At 40.4% G+C, this 16,355-nt stretch overlaps 1 protein-coding gene across 2 annotated transcripts in view; it reads right to left on the bottom strand.

The window, feature by feature from the left end:
- Nucleotides 1-5,379: 5,379 nt before the first annotated feature.
- The window catches only part of lmbrd1 (LMBR1 domain containing 1), a 282,689-nt gene continuing 271,713 nt past the window's right edge, over nucleotides 5,380-16,355 (bottom strand). For both annotated transcript variants that reach the window (XM_060821284.1, XM_060821285.1), the window contains 2 exons: nucleotides 9,560-9,651; nucleotides 5,380-6,039 (listed from right to left, as the gene is read on the bottom strand). In XM_060821284.1, coding sequence (XP_060677267.1) covers nucleotides 5,917-6,039; nucleotides 9,560-9,651 — 215 coding nt within the window. In that variant the 3' untranslated portion in view covers nucleotides 5,380-5,916. The remainder of the gene's footprint in view (nucleotides 6,040-9,559; nucleotides 9,652-16,355) is intronic.

Below are 16,355 nucleotides of genomic sequence, written 5' to 3'. Positions count from 1 at the left end.
TAATAGGCTTGAACAGATTGATATTAAGAAAGTGGAAGAGCTGGATATTCTGGGAAGCATCAAGTTAGATAAGTCCCCAGGCCAGAACAGATATATCCAAGATTCCTGCACCTCTGGTGATGACCTTTGCATCCTCATTCTCCACGTGAGTAGTACTGGATTATTGGAAGGTGGTGAGTGTTGTTCCTCTGCTCAAGAAAGGGAATAGGAAAATCCCTGGGAATTACAGTCAGTCTTACGACTGTGGTAAGCAAGGTACTGGAAAGGATTCTGAGAGATAGGATTTCTGACTATTTGGAAAAACATAGTTTGATTAAAGATAGCTAGCATGGTTTTGTGAGGGGCAGGTCATGCCTCACAAGTCTTACTGAGTTCTTTGAGGATGTGACGAGACAAGTTGACGAAGGTCGAGCAGTCGATGTGGTGTATATGGATTTCAGTAAGGCATTTGATAAGGTTCTCCACGGTAGGCTCATTCAGAAAGTTAGGAGGTATGGGTTACAGGGAAATTTGGGTGACTGGATACAGAATTGGCTGGCCGAAAGAAGACAGTGAGTGGTAGTGAATAGAAAGTATTCCACCTGGAGGGCAGTGACCAATGATGTTCCATAGAGATCTGTTTTTGTGCCTCTGCTCTTTGTAGTTTTTATAGATGACTTGGATGAAGAAATCGAAGGATGGGTTAGTAAGTTTGCTGATGACACAAAAGTTGGTGGTGCTTCAGATAGTATTGAGGGCTGTTGCAGGATACAACAAGACGTTGAGTAAAAAGTGAGGTCTGCAGATGCTGGAGATCAGAGCTGAAAATGTGTTGCTGGCTAAAGCGCAGCAGGTCAGGCAGCTCCTGATGAAGGGCTTATGCCCGAAACGTCGAATTTTCTGTTCCTTGGATGCTGCCTGCCCTGCTGCGCTTTAACCAGCAACACATTTTCAGCTACAACAAGACGTTGACAGGATACAGAGCTGGGCTGAAAAGAGGCAGACAGAGTTTAACCAGGATAAATGCAAAGTGATTCATTTTCGAAGATCAAATTTGAATGTTGAATACAGAGTTAAAGACAGGATTCTTGGCAGTGTGAAGGAACAGCGGGATCTTGGGGTCCACATACATAGATCCCTCAAAGTCACCATCCAAGTTGATAGGGTTGCTAAGAAGGCATATGGTGTTTTGGCTTTTATTAACAGGGGGATTGAGTTTAACAACCACGAGGTTTTGCTGCAGCTATAAAATCCTGGTTAGACCACACTTGGAATATTGTGTCCAGTTCTAGTCACCTCATGATAGGAAGGATGTAGACAGAGAGGGTGCAGAGGAGATTTACCAGGATGCTGCCTGGATTGAGGGCCTGTCTTATGTTGAGAGGTTGAGCGAGCTAGGGCTTTTCACATTGGAGAGAAGGAAGAGAGGTGACTTGCTAAAGGTGTATAAGATAATGCGAAGAGTAGATAGTAGATATAGTCAGAGGGCAGAAATGACTGCCATGACGGGTCATAATTTTAAGATGATTAGAGGAAGGTATCGTGGTGAGTGTGTGGAATGCACTGCCAGTGATAGTAGTAGAGTCACAGACATTACAGACATTTAAGTGACTGCTGGCCAAGCACATGGATGGCAGTAAATTGAGGAGTGTATAGGTTAGGTTTGATCTTAGATTAATATAAATGCTCGACAAAATATCGTGGACTGAAAGGCCCATACTGTGCTGTATGGTTCTATGTTCGAATATCATCAAAGACACCTCCCACCTTGGCAACACTCTCTTCCAACCTCTTCTATCAGGCAGAAGATATAGAAACTTGAACACACGTACCAACAGATTCAAGAATAGCTTCATCCCTGCTATTATTATCCTGCTGAATGGACCTCTTTAATTTCAAATCTAATGTTGATCTTGCTTTTGTGCATGTCCTGTGGAGCCATAACCCTATATGCCTCTCTCTGTCTAAAAACCCTCCGATCTGATACTCCTTGTATGTTATTGCTTGCAAAACAAAACTTTTTACTGTGTTCAATACATGTGACAATGGTAAATCAAATCGAATCAGCGAGCAATACTGGGCACTTAATCTTAGAAAGGATGTGTTAGTTTGGAAGAAATGCAGAGCAGATTCACAAAAATATTACCAGAGTATCAAGCATAAAAAGGGATGACACAAAATAGGACTGTAATCCCTGGAACATGGAAGTCTAAGGACTTTGAAAGGCATTGATATGATGCAGACAATATTTCTTCTGATGTTAGAGTTGAGCACCAGAGGGCATCATTTTAAAATTGCTCGGCCTTTTGAAAAAGAGATGAGGAAATATTACAATGCACAAAGGTTAATAAATATGTAGATCTTTCCCCCAGAAAAAGCAATGTGCACGAGTTAATAAACAGTTGTAGACCTAGATGCATTTCAGAGACAAGTAAACCTTGAGCTCACTGAATGGATGAGAGATGAGCAGTCTATGCCTGTTCCTTTCAGTCTCAGTAGCTGAAGGCAGACTCTTAATGGTGGAATGAAGAAAATTGGGGGTGCACAACAGGCCAGAGTGCAGCACAGAGATCTTGTACATTTTAGAAGTGACAGAAGTGAACCTACTGATTTGTTGCACTGTGGTCTTATTTATTTTTAATCTATTTTATTTTAGTATCCATCTATGTTTTAGTAATGTCCCTGAATTTGGTTCAAGGCCTGTGACTTTCATTGCTAGGTTTTGAGGAATAGTGGACAGTTACAGCAATGTAAAGGTATTTACGAAGAGAACTCCAAGAAAGTAGCAACACTGTAGCTGAAAATTCTACCACTGACAGTGGAGAAGGCAGAAATGCAGTCAGCTAAAAGCAGAAGGGTACAAAATTTATTAATTTTAAGAAAATACAGTGAAGCAATACAAGGATTTATAAATGATCTAGACAGGTTGGGAGAGTGGTCCAGGAAATGGCTGATGGAATTTAACATGAGCAAGTGCGAGGTCTTGCACTTTGGCAAAAAGAATAAAAGCATAGACTACTTTCTAAATGGTGAGAAAATAGGTAAAGCCAAAGTACAAAGGGATCTGGGAGTGCTAGTCGAGGATTCTCTAAAGGTAAACATGCAGGTTGAGTCCGTGATTAAGAAAGCGAATGCAATGTTGTCTCTTATCTCAAGAGGGTTGGAATATAAAAGCAGAGATGTGCTACTGAGACTTTATAAAGCTCTGGTTAGGCCCCATTTGGAGTACTGTGTCCAGTTTTGGTCCCCACACCTCAGGAAGGACATACTGGCACTGGAACGAGTCCAGCGGAGATTCACACGGATGATCCCTGGAATGGCAGGTCTAACATATGAGGAACGGCTGAGGATCCTGGGATTGTATTCATTGGAGTTTAGAAGATTAAGGGGAGACTTAATAGAGATGTACAAGATAATACATGGCTTGGAAAGGGTGGACGCTAGAAATTGTTTCCATTAGGTGAGGAGACTAGGACCCGTGGACACAGCCTTAGAATTAGAGGGGGTCAGTTCAGAACAGAAATGCGGAGACATTTCTTCAGTCAGAGGGTGGTGGGCCTGTGGAATTCATTGCCACGGAGTGCAGTGGAGGCCGGGACGCTAAATATCTTCAAGGCCAAGATTGATAGATTCTTGTTGTCTCGAGGAATTAAGGGCTATGGGGAGAACGCTGGTAAGTGGAGTTGAAATGCCCATCAGCCATGATTGAATGGCGAAGTGGACTCGATGGGCTGAATGGCCTTACTTCCACTCCTATGTCTTATGGTCTTATATGGAAGTTGTGGCTCAGAACTTGATTCGTCCAATGCCACTCTTGCCCGCCTCCCATTCGCCATACTCCCAACAACTCCCTGCCTGCAGCATTGGCACAGATTCAGAAATAAATATGGAATCTGGCTTTTTAATTAAAAAGTGGCTAGAGATTAGTCATTTTGAACTACAGTCATATGGCAACATTTTCATTTACCTCACTAGACTCAACTAAAATAGAATGAATAGAACCTTCTGTGAAACATTAGTTGCATCAAACAGCGTCCAGGTGTATGTTTTGTTTTGAGGTGGAAGCTACAATATTTTTAAATTTCAATAACACCACAGCGATATTTGCAACAACATTGCATAGTGCAGTGACATTTAGCAGCTGCTTCACAAATCCCGTTGACTATATTTACTGAAGAAGTAAAACATGGCTTACTATACAAATAATAAGCAACTTGTTTATTGAACTGCCCTTCTGAAGTATTATAAAGAGCAGAATGACAGCATTGCCTTACACTGACCTCTTGGGCTGACGTATCTTCGTATTTCAATGTATGTTATCAACTGTGGATGGTTACGGTTGAGATCATATGTTGCAATGTTGAACATTGGGTTAATTGTAATGCAGGTCCGCATTACATACTAACATTAATTGTTGTTTTAGTTGTTTGACAGAGATCAGTGCCAAGATTAATATTTTCTGACCTCAAGACCTTTCCACCTCAATGACACTTTTAGCTGGTTTGAAATGGACAAGGAGAAATATGAAAAATCACTGTAAAATCCCTTGTTTCTGAAGCATAGTATGACCTCCATATTCTTAACATATAATCTAATAAAAAAAGCAAGAACTGAATAGATGTGGGACTGCAGTGCTGCCCTTGAGACCCAGATGGTCTTCTGGCATTCTTTCATTTCTTGATGGAATGCGGACATCACTGGCTGGCCCAGTATTTGTCACCCATCTCCAACGACGCTGGAAAAAATGATGATTAGCTGACTTTGTGAACCACTGAAATCCATTTGTGGTTCACCCACAATGCTGTTAGGAAAGGCATTTCCATGATTTTGACCCCATGACAGTGTAGGAAATGCTAATTATAGCTCCAAGTCAAGATGGTGTGTGGCCCTGAGAACTTGCAGATGATGCTGTACCCATATGTCTGCTGCGCTTGTCCTAGTTGGTAGAGGTTGAGAGTTTGGAAAACATTATCGAAAAAAGCTTTGGTGAGTGATGAATAGCCAATACGGAGAGTGTGCTGAGAGGACACCAACCATTTTAAAGCTAAAGGAGGACGTGAAGTAATGAACTACCTTCTTAAATATACTTCTGATTTGCTAGCCTGTGTCAGACATTACTCAAGAGTCACCCTTTAGGCAGGACATGGATGAACTAGATGGATTTTCAGTACAATTTATTAGTTTTACAGTCATCATTATCTCATCATTGATACCAGCTTTTATTTTCAGATTTTATTTCATTAATTGAATTTAATTTCCTTAGCCGTCAGGGTTGGGCTTGAAGTCATGACTCTGCACTGTTAGTCCAAAACCTCTGGTTTACCAGTAAGCTTTCATATTTTGTTCTTGAAGAAAAATATGAAGATCTCAGCCATTTTTTTGTAGCTATTTTTATTATAAAAGTAACTTCCAGGTAACAGTAAATTATTATTTTAAACTGCACAATTAGACTTGGCATTCAGTGATTACTAATTAAAAAAAAACAAAAAACAATGTTTGTTTACAGATATGATGTACCACTTAGTTCTGTGTGCAATCATAAAACCAAAATGTGCATGTTTTTTAAGACATCAGTTTAATGTTAAGAGGCAAAAATACTTATTGAATGTAATTTCAAAAATCACATGCAGTCATCTGCAAATTAACCTGTTCCTTTTAAAACCATCTAGAAAATTAGCAGCCCCTTTGAATGTATTTAAGAAAAAAACAGCTGTCAGCAAAATGGCTGAATTTAATACAATATTACTTGGATTCAACGTTTTTCATTCTATAACTTCACATATCCCCCGTACCTCTTCTTCAAAGTCTGCACTCCAAAGAGGAACAAATACAACCCATTTTCTAAGTTGGTTTAAATACTTCATTGATAAACAGAACAGAGTTTCTTTTCATCCCCCATGTGGCCCAGAAACTCAAGCTGAGGAACACAGCATTGATTTAAATATGATATCTCTCCATGAGATCATCATCACTTAAATCAGAATCATCATCATCTACCTCCCCCTCGATGACTGAACGCTTCCCTTTGCAACAGGAGACAATTAGCCCAATTAGGAAGACCTGTGGATATAAAATAGTACCATTAACGAAAAGTACAAATAGAAAATGTAAAAAGTGACATCTGAATAGTTACAATATTAACAAAAAGATAGAGAACAGTCAAAAAAAATGGTGCAGGAAAAGCACAGCAGGTCAGGTAGTATCTGAGAAGCAGGAAAGTTAATGTTTTGGGAATAAGCCCTTTACCAGGAATGTGGAGGGGTGAAGGGGGATGAGAGATAAATAGGGGTACGGGGGGTGGGGCTGAGAGGTAAGGTAGGTGGTAGGGCAATAGATGGATGCAGGTGGGGGGGTAATCATGATAGTCAGTGGGGAGGATGGAGCAGATAGGTGGGAAGGAAGATCGACAGGTAGGACAGGTCAAGAGGTCAGTGCCAAGTTGGTCCACAGAAAACAAGCAAGTTGAGATTACATCAAGCACCTGCTATCAGGCACAGCAGTCAGCTCCCTCTATACGTTATATTTAAGTCCAAACTGTCATAGCATGTTGTTGACTACAGTAATGTTGTGACTAAATTCTCTCTAAGTTGCATTCTTTTCCCACGAATTAAACTGCCAAATTATTGGTTTGTTTATTTCCATTATGTATACAGAAAATAAAGTGATTAAAATCTAAGTCATGCAACAGGTTGAAAGTCTGGCCTACAAAATCACCATTTGCTGATATAAATCAGCATTTAAGGGAATCTTTTCCCTCTTGGATCTGCTGCTAATGAATTGATTGTTGCGTGCTGTTGGCAGCAGCCCTTAAACAGAAAGGGTCTCTCTGTCAATTTTCACTAGACATTCGATAAAAATGCAACCATTTGTGTCACATTTCTATGTACGTGCCCATAAAATGGCAGTCATAGAGTCATGCAGCACAGAAACCGACCCTTTTGTCCAACCCATCTGGGCCAACCAGACATCCCAATCTGACCTGGCCCCATTTGCAGCATTTGACCCATATTCTTCTAAATCCTTCCTTTTCATATACCTATCCAGATGCCTGTTATATGTTGTAATTGGACCCACCATCCACACTTCCACTGGTAGCTTATTCCACACATGCATCACCTTCTGCATGAAAAAATTACCTCTCAGGTCATTTACAAATCCTTCCCCTCTCACCTTAAACTTATGCTCTCTGGTTTTTAACTCTGCCACACCTTCTCCATGCTCCTCATGATTTTATAAGCTTTACAAGGCAACCCCTCAGCATCTGACGTTCCAGGGAAAAAGCTCCGCCTATTCAGCCTCTCCCTCCAGTCTCGGCAATATCTTTGTAAATCTTTTCCAAACCCTTTCAAGTTTAACATTCTTTCTATAGAAAGACAACCAGAACTATACACAGTATGCTGAAAATGGCCTCACCAATGTCCTGTACAGCTGCAACATGACCTCCCAACAATATTCAATACATTGAACAATGAAGGCAAGCTTGTCAAATGCCACCTTTCCCACCCTGTTGATCTGTGACTCACTTTCAAGGAACTATGCACCTCCAATCCAAATGGTGGCACCACAATGCCAACCTCCAGTCTTCCAGCACCTCACCTGTAGCTGACGATGGTGCAAATACCTTCGCAAGGGACCAAGCAATCTCTTCCCTAGCTTCCCACAAAGTTCTGGGAAAAATCTGATCAGGTCTCGGTGATCCAGCACCACCTTTTCTGTAATATGAACTATTTTCAAAATATTACTATTTATTTCCCCAAGTCCCCTAGCTTCCATGTCATTCTACACAGTAAATACTGATGCAAAATATTCATCTCACCCATCTCCTATGGTTCCACACATGGTACTATGCTGATCTTCAAGGGGCCCTATTCTCTCCCTCATTTTTTTTTGCCTTTAATTTATTTGTAGAATCTCTTTGGATTCATTTTAACTCCATTTGCCAAAGCTATCTCATGTCCCCTTTTTGCCCTCTTAATTTCTGTTTTAAGTACACTCTTATTGTCCTTATACTCCTCCAGGGATTCACCGAATCCCAGCTGTCTATACCTGACATATGCTTCCTTCTTTTTCTTGACCAAAACCTCAATTTCTCCAGTCATCTAGCATTCCCTATACCTACCCGTCATGCTGTTCACACTAACAGGAACATATGGTCTCTGAACTCTCATTATCTCATTTTTAAAGCCCCTCCCCATTTCCCAACCAACCATTTACCTGTGCATAATCTTTCCCTATCACCTTTTGAAAGTTCCTGTCTAATATAATCAAAATTGGCCTTACTTTTTGATCAGTTCTATCTTTTCCATAACTATTTTAAAACTAACCGAATTATGATTACTTGCTCCAAAGTGCTCCCCCACTAACATCTCAATCACTTACCCTGCCTTGTTTCCCAACGAAAGGTCAATTATTGCTCCTTCTCTAATAGGTACATCGACACTGAGTAAGAAATTTCTCTTGTTCATGCTTAACAAATTCCTCCCCATCAAGCCCTTAATACTATGACTGTCACAGTCTACGATTACAAAGTTAAAATCCCCTACCATGACAACTCATTCTTACAGATATCGGAGATCTCCTTATTTTTTGGCTTGTCAATTTCCTGCTGACTATTGGGGGTTTTATATTACAATCTCAACAAGATGACCATCCCTTTCTTATTTCTCAGTTCCACCCAAATAACTTCAATGGATAATCTCCTAGGAATATCTTCCCTAAGTACAGTTGTAATGTTATCCTTAAGCAAAAATGCCACTCTGTCTCCCCTTTCTTGGCTCTCTTTTTAACCCTCCTATAGCATCTATATGCTGGAACATTAAGCTGCCACATTTCTATAATAGTTATGATATCCAAGTCAAATATTCAAAACTAGCAAATCTTCCCACAAGGAGAACGGTCCTCTTACAATACAGATGGAACCCAGCTCTCTTATAGAGGTCATTTCTACCCCAAAGAGATCCCAACTGTCCAAAAGTGTGAATCCTTATCCCATGCACTAACTCCTCAGCCATGCATCCATCTGCTCTATCCTCCTATTTCTACACTCATTGGCACGTGGCACTGGTTGTAGTAATACCGTGAGGTATTACTATCCTCACGGACCTACTTTTTAACTTCTTGCCGATTTTCCTACATCTCTTTGCAGAACTTTATCCTTTTCCCTAACTATGTCACTGATACTAACATGTACAAAGTCCTCCTGTTGGTCACTCACCCTTTCAGAATATTCTACACCCTCCCAGAGACATCCTTGACCCTGGCCATGGGAGGCAAGACACCAGCCTGATGTCTTTGGATTTGAGGCCTCATGAATTCTGACAGGAAATCTTGGGGTCAAGTGAAGAGCTAGTAACTTGGGTTCTGTCTTCTTCCCCATCTTGTTCCACTGGAGTTACAGTGACTTCCTGCAGAAAATATAAGTTCCTGCCTCGAACAATAGTAAAAGAACATGGTAAATACCTGTTGGTCAAAGCTGCAAAGTTGGGTATGTGTGATACAAGCCCAGTGCTTTGTGATGATGTAAGGTTTCCTAAGTCTTCGAAATCATTTCAAAGATAAACATAGTAAAAAAAGTACTTACTGCAATAAATGCCCAATTGCCAAAATAGTATACAACATTGAAGAACCAGAATTTGTGAAGGAAGAGATATGTCCTCGTCACTGTGCACTGATCTGAAAGTCAGAGTACAGACAACAATCAAATATCTAAAACTGAAATACAAATTCAATGGTTCAAAAATAAAGTCAGTCATAGCAACAATATAATTATCATTCCTCAACTTGCTCTTGACACCAATGCTATTCATTTGTTTCCTGATATCACTGATCCATACAAAGCACTGTGCACAAGTAATCAGTCAAGCAACTGGCAGCAGCATCATACTAACATTCAAAGCTGTCCAATCTGATGACTGATTGGACAATTGTGGCCAGGAACCTGGATGGATTACCTTATGACTGACATAGGCCCTCAGTGTTTACTATTCATGGAGGCTGGCAATCAACCTTGATATTAAGTGACAGACGTCTTAGAAATGCAGCAAGGACTGACACAAGTACCTGTACATCTGATGTTACAGAAATATAGCAATTATATACAATGGTAAGCTTGTTTCTTAAATACTGTATATATCATGTATTAAATAATATATTGTCTTATTTCTACTTGACTAATTACTTCAACTTGAAATGGCCTAAAACAAAACACCCATCAAATGAATTAAAGTACCACGAAATCAATGGAAAGAATCTGCAAAGGGTCACCTTACCATACATTTACTTGGCTACTGCAATGTCATCTACTGGCCAGCTTGTCAGTCTCAACCATCTAAAACATCAGCTAATTGAATTGCTGACTGTTCTTGTTCACTTCAATTCCCAGTTAGAAATCTCACTTTTTCAATTAAAATTTTCAAATTTTCAACAAGCCATGGCCTTACACCTTACCCTCTGCAGCTATGGAGTCTCCTCCATCACCCTGATTTGTGACCATGACTTCAGTCAGGTCTGGACTGCACTCTGGTACTATTTACCGAAGAATGTCCACTTTTTCAGTTCTCTCGCCTTCTTTAAGCTATTTCTTAAACACAACCTAGTTGACCAGATTTTGTTTACCCCTCTAATAGATTAGACTCCCTACAGTGTGGAAACAGACCCTTCGGCCCAATTAGTCCACACCGACTCTCCAAAGAGTAACCCACCCAGACCCATTCCCCATATTTACCCCTGACTAATGCACCTAATTCTAGGGCAATTTAGCATGGCCAATTCACCTAACCCACACATCTTTGGACTGTGGGAGGAAACCGGAGCACCCAAAGGAAACCCATGCAGACACAGGGAGAATGTGAAAACTCCACACAAACAGTCGCCCGAGGCTGGAATTGAACCCAGTGTTAACCACTGAGCCACAGTTTCCCTTCTGATCCATGCCGATTTATATATAGAGGGTAACTGTGCTTCCAAATAATGCAACTGAGGAATGGTAAGAGATGAATTGGAGAGGAACCAAGGATGAAATTCTGTCATACACTGCAAATAGTGTAATGACATACAGAGAGGTGGAGAGATTGCTGCCAACAGTAAAAAACAATACACATATTTCACAAATGAACAGAAGCACTGATTATAAACAAGGCCAGAAATGAATTGGGAATTTTTAATAATGCATATTTACAAGTATTAGGGAGGGAGGACTTCTACATACAAATGCTTTGTGCCAGTGACAATGTATTAAGATTAAATGGAATTAATTCTGTTATGACAGAAAATACATAATTTTGGGATAAAAAGCAGCATTTCACTAAGAACAAACATCTTGCCTGCACCAGTGTCACGTGAAAAGGGTGTGAAGATGAACACCCACAAAGTATTTTGTAAATTTGACTATTTATGCATTTCAGCCATGATTTGGAGGTGCCAGCGTTGGACTGGGGTGTACAAAGTTAAAACTCACACAAAACTAGGTTATAGTTCAACAGGTTTATTTGGAAGCACATATTTGAAAAAGATCTGGATTGTTTGTTAAGTCTCATCTTTTAGAATGACTCTGTTGGTTCAGTTCTTTCATATGCAAATCCAGAACTATTTTTTAAAAGTTACATTCTCAAGTGTACTTAAACAATAAGTGTGAGCCTCACACATTATCTGAGGTGACATGGCACCTATTGTTAAGCAGAAGCTGATAGCTAAGTTCGGTAAAAAATGAGGTCTGCAGATGCTGGAGATCACAGCTGAAAATGTGTTGCTGGTCAAAGCACAGCAGACCAGGCAGCATCTCAGGAATAGGGAATTCGACGTTTCGAGCATAAGCCCTTCATCAGGAATGCCCTCAGGTATAGGGAATTCGACGTTTCGAGCATAATCTCAGGAATAGGGAATTCGACGTTTCGAGCATAACTCTCAGGAATAGATGAAGGGCTTATGCTCGAAACGTCGAATTCCCTATTCCTGAGATGCTGCCTGGCCTGCTGTGCTTTGACCAGCAACACATTTTCAGCTAAGTTCGGTACCCATAGGGAGGGCCTCAACCGGGACCTTGGGTTCATGTCACATTACAGGTGATCACCATTGCACTACACACACACACCCACACACACACACACACACACAGACAGACACACACACACACACACTCTCACACACAGACACAGGCACACACAGACACCCACACACACTCCCACGCTCACACATGCACCCCCTCACAGACTTAAGACACTCTGCACCCATTACACACACCCATTACACACACATACACCACCCCAGGCAGACAGACAGACACAGACAGACAGACAAAGACCCATATGCACACATATATTTTGTGTGGTGAATTTGTATTGCAGACTTACATTGCACTTTGCTCAAAAACTGCATACATTCATGTAGAACTCTGAGCTCAAAAACTGCATGAATTTATGTAAAACACTGTTATCTCGCTTATTAGATTAGAATCAATCTAAACATCAGGTCATAGACAGAGAACACAGGGGGCCAACACCTGCAACATATTGTCTAGCTATCACCATTGTTAGCAGCTAACTCGAGAATGCAACTTTAAAAAGAAGGGTTTTGTGATTTACACATGAAAGAAGTGAAACTATCACTGTATTCTAACAGATGAAAGGCTTAACAGACAATCAATTTTTCAATGTATAATTTCAGTTACATCACACTGCAAATTTTTGCTATAAATTCTGTGTTATGATCGAGTCCTCCACAATCACCTGATGAAGAAGCATCGCTCCGAAAGCTAGTGTGCTTCCAATTAAACCTGTTGGACTATAACCTGGTGGTGTCTGGTTTTTACCTATTGTTAAAGTTCACTTGAAAATGTAACTCTAAAAAAAGATATGGGATTTCCATATGAAAGAATGGAAGCCAACATGGTCATTCTAAAAGATGAGAGACTAAGTAAACAATCCAGGTCTTTTTCAATATATAATGTCAGTTGTGATTTGGAGATGGCGGTGTTGGACTGGGGTGTACAAAGTTAAAAATCACACAACACCAGATTATAGTCCAACAGGTTTAATTGGGTGGTTGTGACACTCAACTCTCAGTGAAGAAATTCCTTCCCATCTCAGTCTTAAATTTGCAACTCTTTACTCTGATCCTGAACTCTCCCATGAACATCCTTTCAGCACTTATGCTGACAAACCCCTTAAAAATCTATTTATTTCCATGTGATTATCACTCCTTCTTTTCAACTCCAGGGCGTAGAGTCCCAACCCCTGTTCAGCTTTGCTCATAAGACAAGCCCTCCAGAGGATCATCCTAATAAACTTTCTCTGAAGTGCCTCAAATGAAACTGAATCTTGCTTTAATTAAAAGGGAACAAAAGAGCTAGCAATATTCAATCCACACTATTCCAGTTTTACCATCACCTTGCACAGTTGCAGCGTAAAACATTCCCAGTCTTATACTCTAACCCCTTTGAAATATGGGCTATTACTTGCCTGAATACCTGCTGCACCTGTATTTGATGCATAAGTACCCCCAGGTCCCTTTGTGTTGCAGCTTTCTGCAGTTTTTTTTTCAAAAACACCGTCAATTAGCTTAATTTTCAAAGTCTAAAAATAATGCTTCAGTAAGTCAGTTTCAGCACACTGAGAAAAGTCAAGAGTAAAAAATGTCATCCATTTACATTTTCATTCCCATTTTCCCCTATGTTCTCTTCCCATGTACATTTGATCTCTCTGCTGTGCATAGGAACCATAATGACCCATGTCTTTGTTTCATTCTCCCCACGTTCTCCTTTAGTTTTTTGGCAACTTTGGTAAAAGGATCTATAGTCTGGCGGGAGAAATTATGACAATCAGATTAGAGTCCTAAAAGTTTAGGAGAAAAGGTAACAATAGTTATCTTCCATGGAAGATAAAAGGAAATTTCAGAGAATAAAGTCAAAAATTTAATGGGAAGCAGGAGAAAAGCCAACAAATAGAAAAAGAAACCTGTTCAACAAATAAAAAAATTCTGCAGATCAGCAAAGTAAGGAACAAGCATATTAAAGATCAGTATGTCATAAGCAGTAAACAGAGAATGACATTAACATAACTGCATTAAACTGTGCTCTTCAGTTTCTGCTAAAATATTAGTGTATGTGATTTTGCAGTCCTGTCCCAAACTGACTCTGTAATGCACCAACAATCATTTTTTTTTTGCAAAATTCCTTCCAAGTGCTCATCTTGCATCATTTTCACTTGACACTGGAATAGCTTCATTTATGACTGCTTCATCTTCCTTATTGTCAAGTATTGCCAGTATTAGTTGACCCTTAACAGTCTTCACAAATGGCCCAGCAAAGCACTTGGCTAAATTAAACTACAAAGGAAGGATGTGATCCAGGAAAACACTTGCCACCACCTTCTTGTGAGCAATTAAGGACTGGCAATATATGCTGGCCTTGCAACATACACATGGTATGAAATACTGAAATGAATAAGAAGCCAGGGGACGAACGCTGGCCAATGACTCTGCGTGACAGCGTTGAACTCAAAACCCAGAGGTCAACAGATCGAAACCATCCTCTATTTTTTGAACAATTCCTATTGGGATTGTGGAAATAGTAAGAACTTAGCATACTGCTGCATGATGGGATATTTGACCAAGGTAAAAGTTATCTTGGCTCTCAGCCTCTCACTTTAGTGGGAAAATATTGCTGGAGGTAAAGACTGAGGTTGTGTAATTATAGCACTGCTGCCTCACAGCATTAGGGACCCGGGTTCTATTCTCCCCTTGGATAACTGTCTGTGTGGAGTTTGCACATTCTCCCTGTGTCTGCATGGGTTTCCTCCCACCATCTGAAGATGTGTAGGTTAGTAAATTGACCATGCCAAATGGCCCATAGTGTTAGATGGACTAGTCAAGGGGTGAATGCAGGGGAATGGGTCTGGGTGGGCTGCTCTTTGGAGGATGGGTTGCTCTTCAGAGGGTCGGTGTTGACTTGTTGGGGCTGAAGGGCCTGTTTCCACACTGTAGGGAATCTAATCTAATAATTTGACGAAATATAGGCAGTATATCATACGCTCACGAGTGGAGGTGCTTTCTGAGCTCGTTAGCTTTTCTGTGCTTGGGCTCGAGGTGAAAGCTGCACTGTGTTTATCTATATCTCGAATTATTGTAAAGTGCACAATGTAAGCAAAGTTGTTTGTATCATTGTATAAGTATAGGCTGACTGTGCAATTCGGGAGAGTGCTGTTAGACAGTACAGACTGTCTCAGCTTCTCCGTGAATTCATGAAAAATAAAGCTTCTTGAAACAAGACTCAGTCTCAGACGAAGTAATTTCCTCGACAGGGGTCCTCAGGTGGTGCAGTGGTAATGTCTCTATTCAATGGTCCAGGAGGCCCAGATTCAAGTCCCATCTGCTCCACAGGTGTGTAATAATATCGCTGAACAGGTTGATTAGAAAGGTAAGTTAAATAAAAAAAAGAAGCCAGGTCCACAGTGACCTGATAAATGTGCTGGGAAAAATAAAATTCTATTGCCTTGACAGACATCACATGAAAACACAAAGGGGACTTAACCACATTAGTTGAGCAGAATCTGATCAGATTGGTTATATTTCCCAACTGTAACTTGGAACTCAGGGAAATATTTGCAGCTAATGCCAACACTTTACTGTATACATCATTGAGACAATGGTACCACACTATTTTTATGGAACGGTTTATAGGTGCACATTGGGGGAGAAAGATTGCATATGCACAGGAACTACTATCTCGAGAAAAGAAATGGATGCTCATGCAATGAACACTATCAATTGTTAAGTTTAATTTTGCAATACTTTGAAAATGGTATGAACTATTTAGTTGAAATTGGTCAGTTTTGCAATGGAAGCATATTAACTGTGACCTCACTAGTCTTGGAAGGTGTGTTCACTGTGAAAACTCTTCAGGTTTGGAAGTATATGTCAGGTATGTTGGAAATTGAAAACTTCTATTGCCAACTTATGCCTGCTTTATGCCAATTTCAATACCGCAATGTAGAATAAATTAATGAGTCATGGAGGTTTACAGCATGGCAACAAGCCCTACAGCCCAACTTGTCCATACTGCCCACAATCCACAATTAATCTAGTCACAAAGCTGGTTCTTTTCTCAACGATACTGCGTCTTTCACCTTTTTCAGAGAGGTCATAAAACACTCTGGGCTCCAAAACGGTTGGGTTTGGTACAAAGATGAAAGTCCTATTTGTTTATATGTACACAAATGTGACTTTAGGCCAAAGCTTTCCTGTTGTCCGAAGTAACCTGTATAAGTCAAGGGAGCATGGCCAACTCTCGAGCTGAGCAGTTCAGTCCAGAACTAGTGGGAGTTCAGCTGTGGGCTGTGTGGAAACAGGCTGCTGGACTCTTTCTCCTTCTGCTTTTCTAAATT

This window comes from Hemiscyllium ocellatum, chromosome 3, assembly GCF_020745735.1.
Source record: "Hemiscyllium ocellatum isolate sHemOce1 chromosome 3, sHemOce1.pat.X.cur, whole genome shotgun sequence".
Lineage (NCBI taxonomy): Eukaryota > Metazoa > Chordata > Chondrichthyes > Orectolobiformes > Hemiscylliidae > Hemiscyllium > Hemiscyllium ocellatum.
The sequence above is the reverse complement of the archived record's forward strand: the minus strand, read 5'-3'. Positions and strand labels throughout refer to the sequence as shown.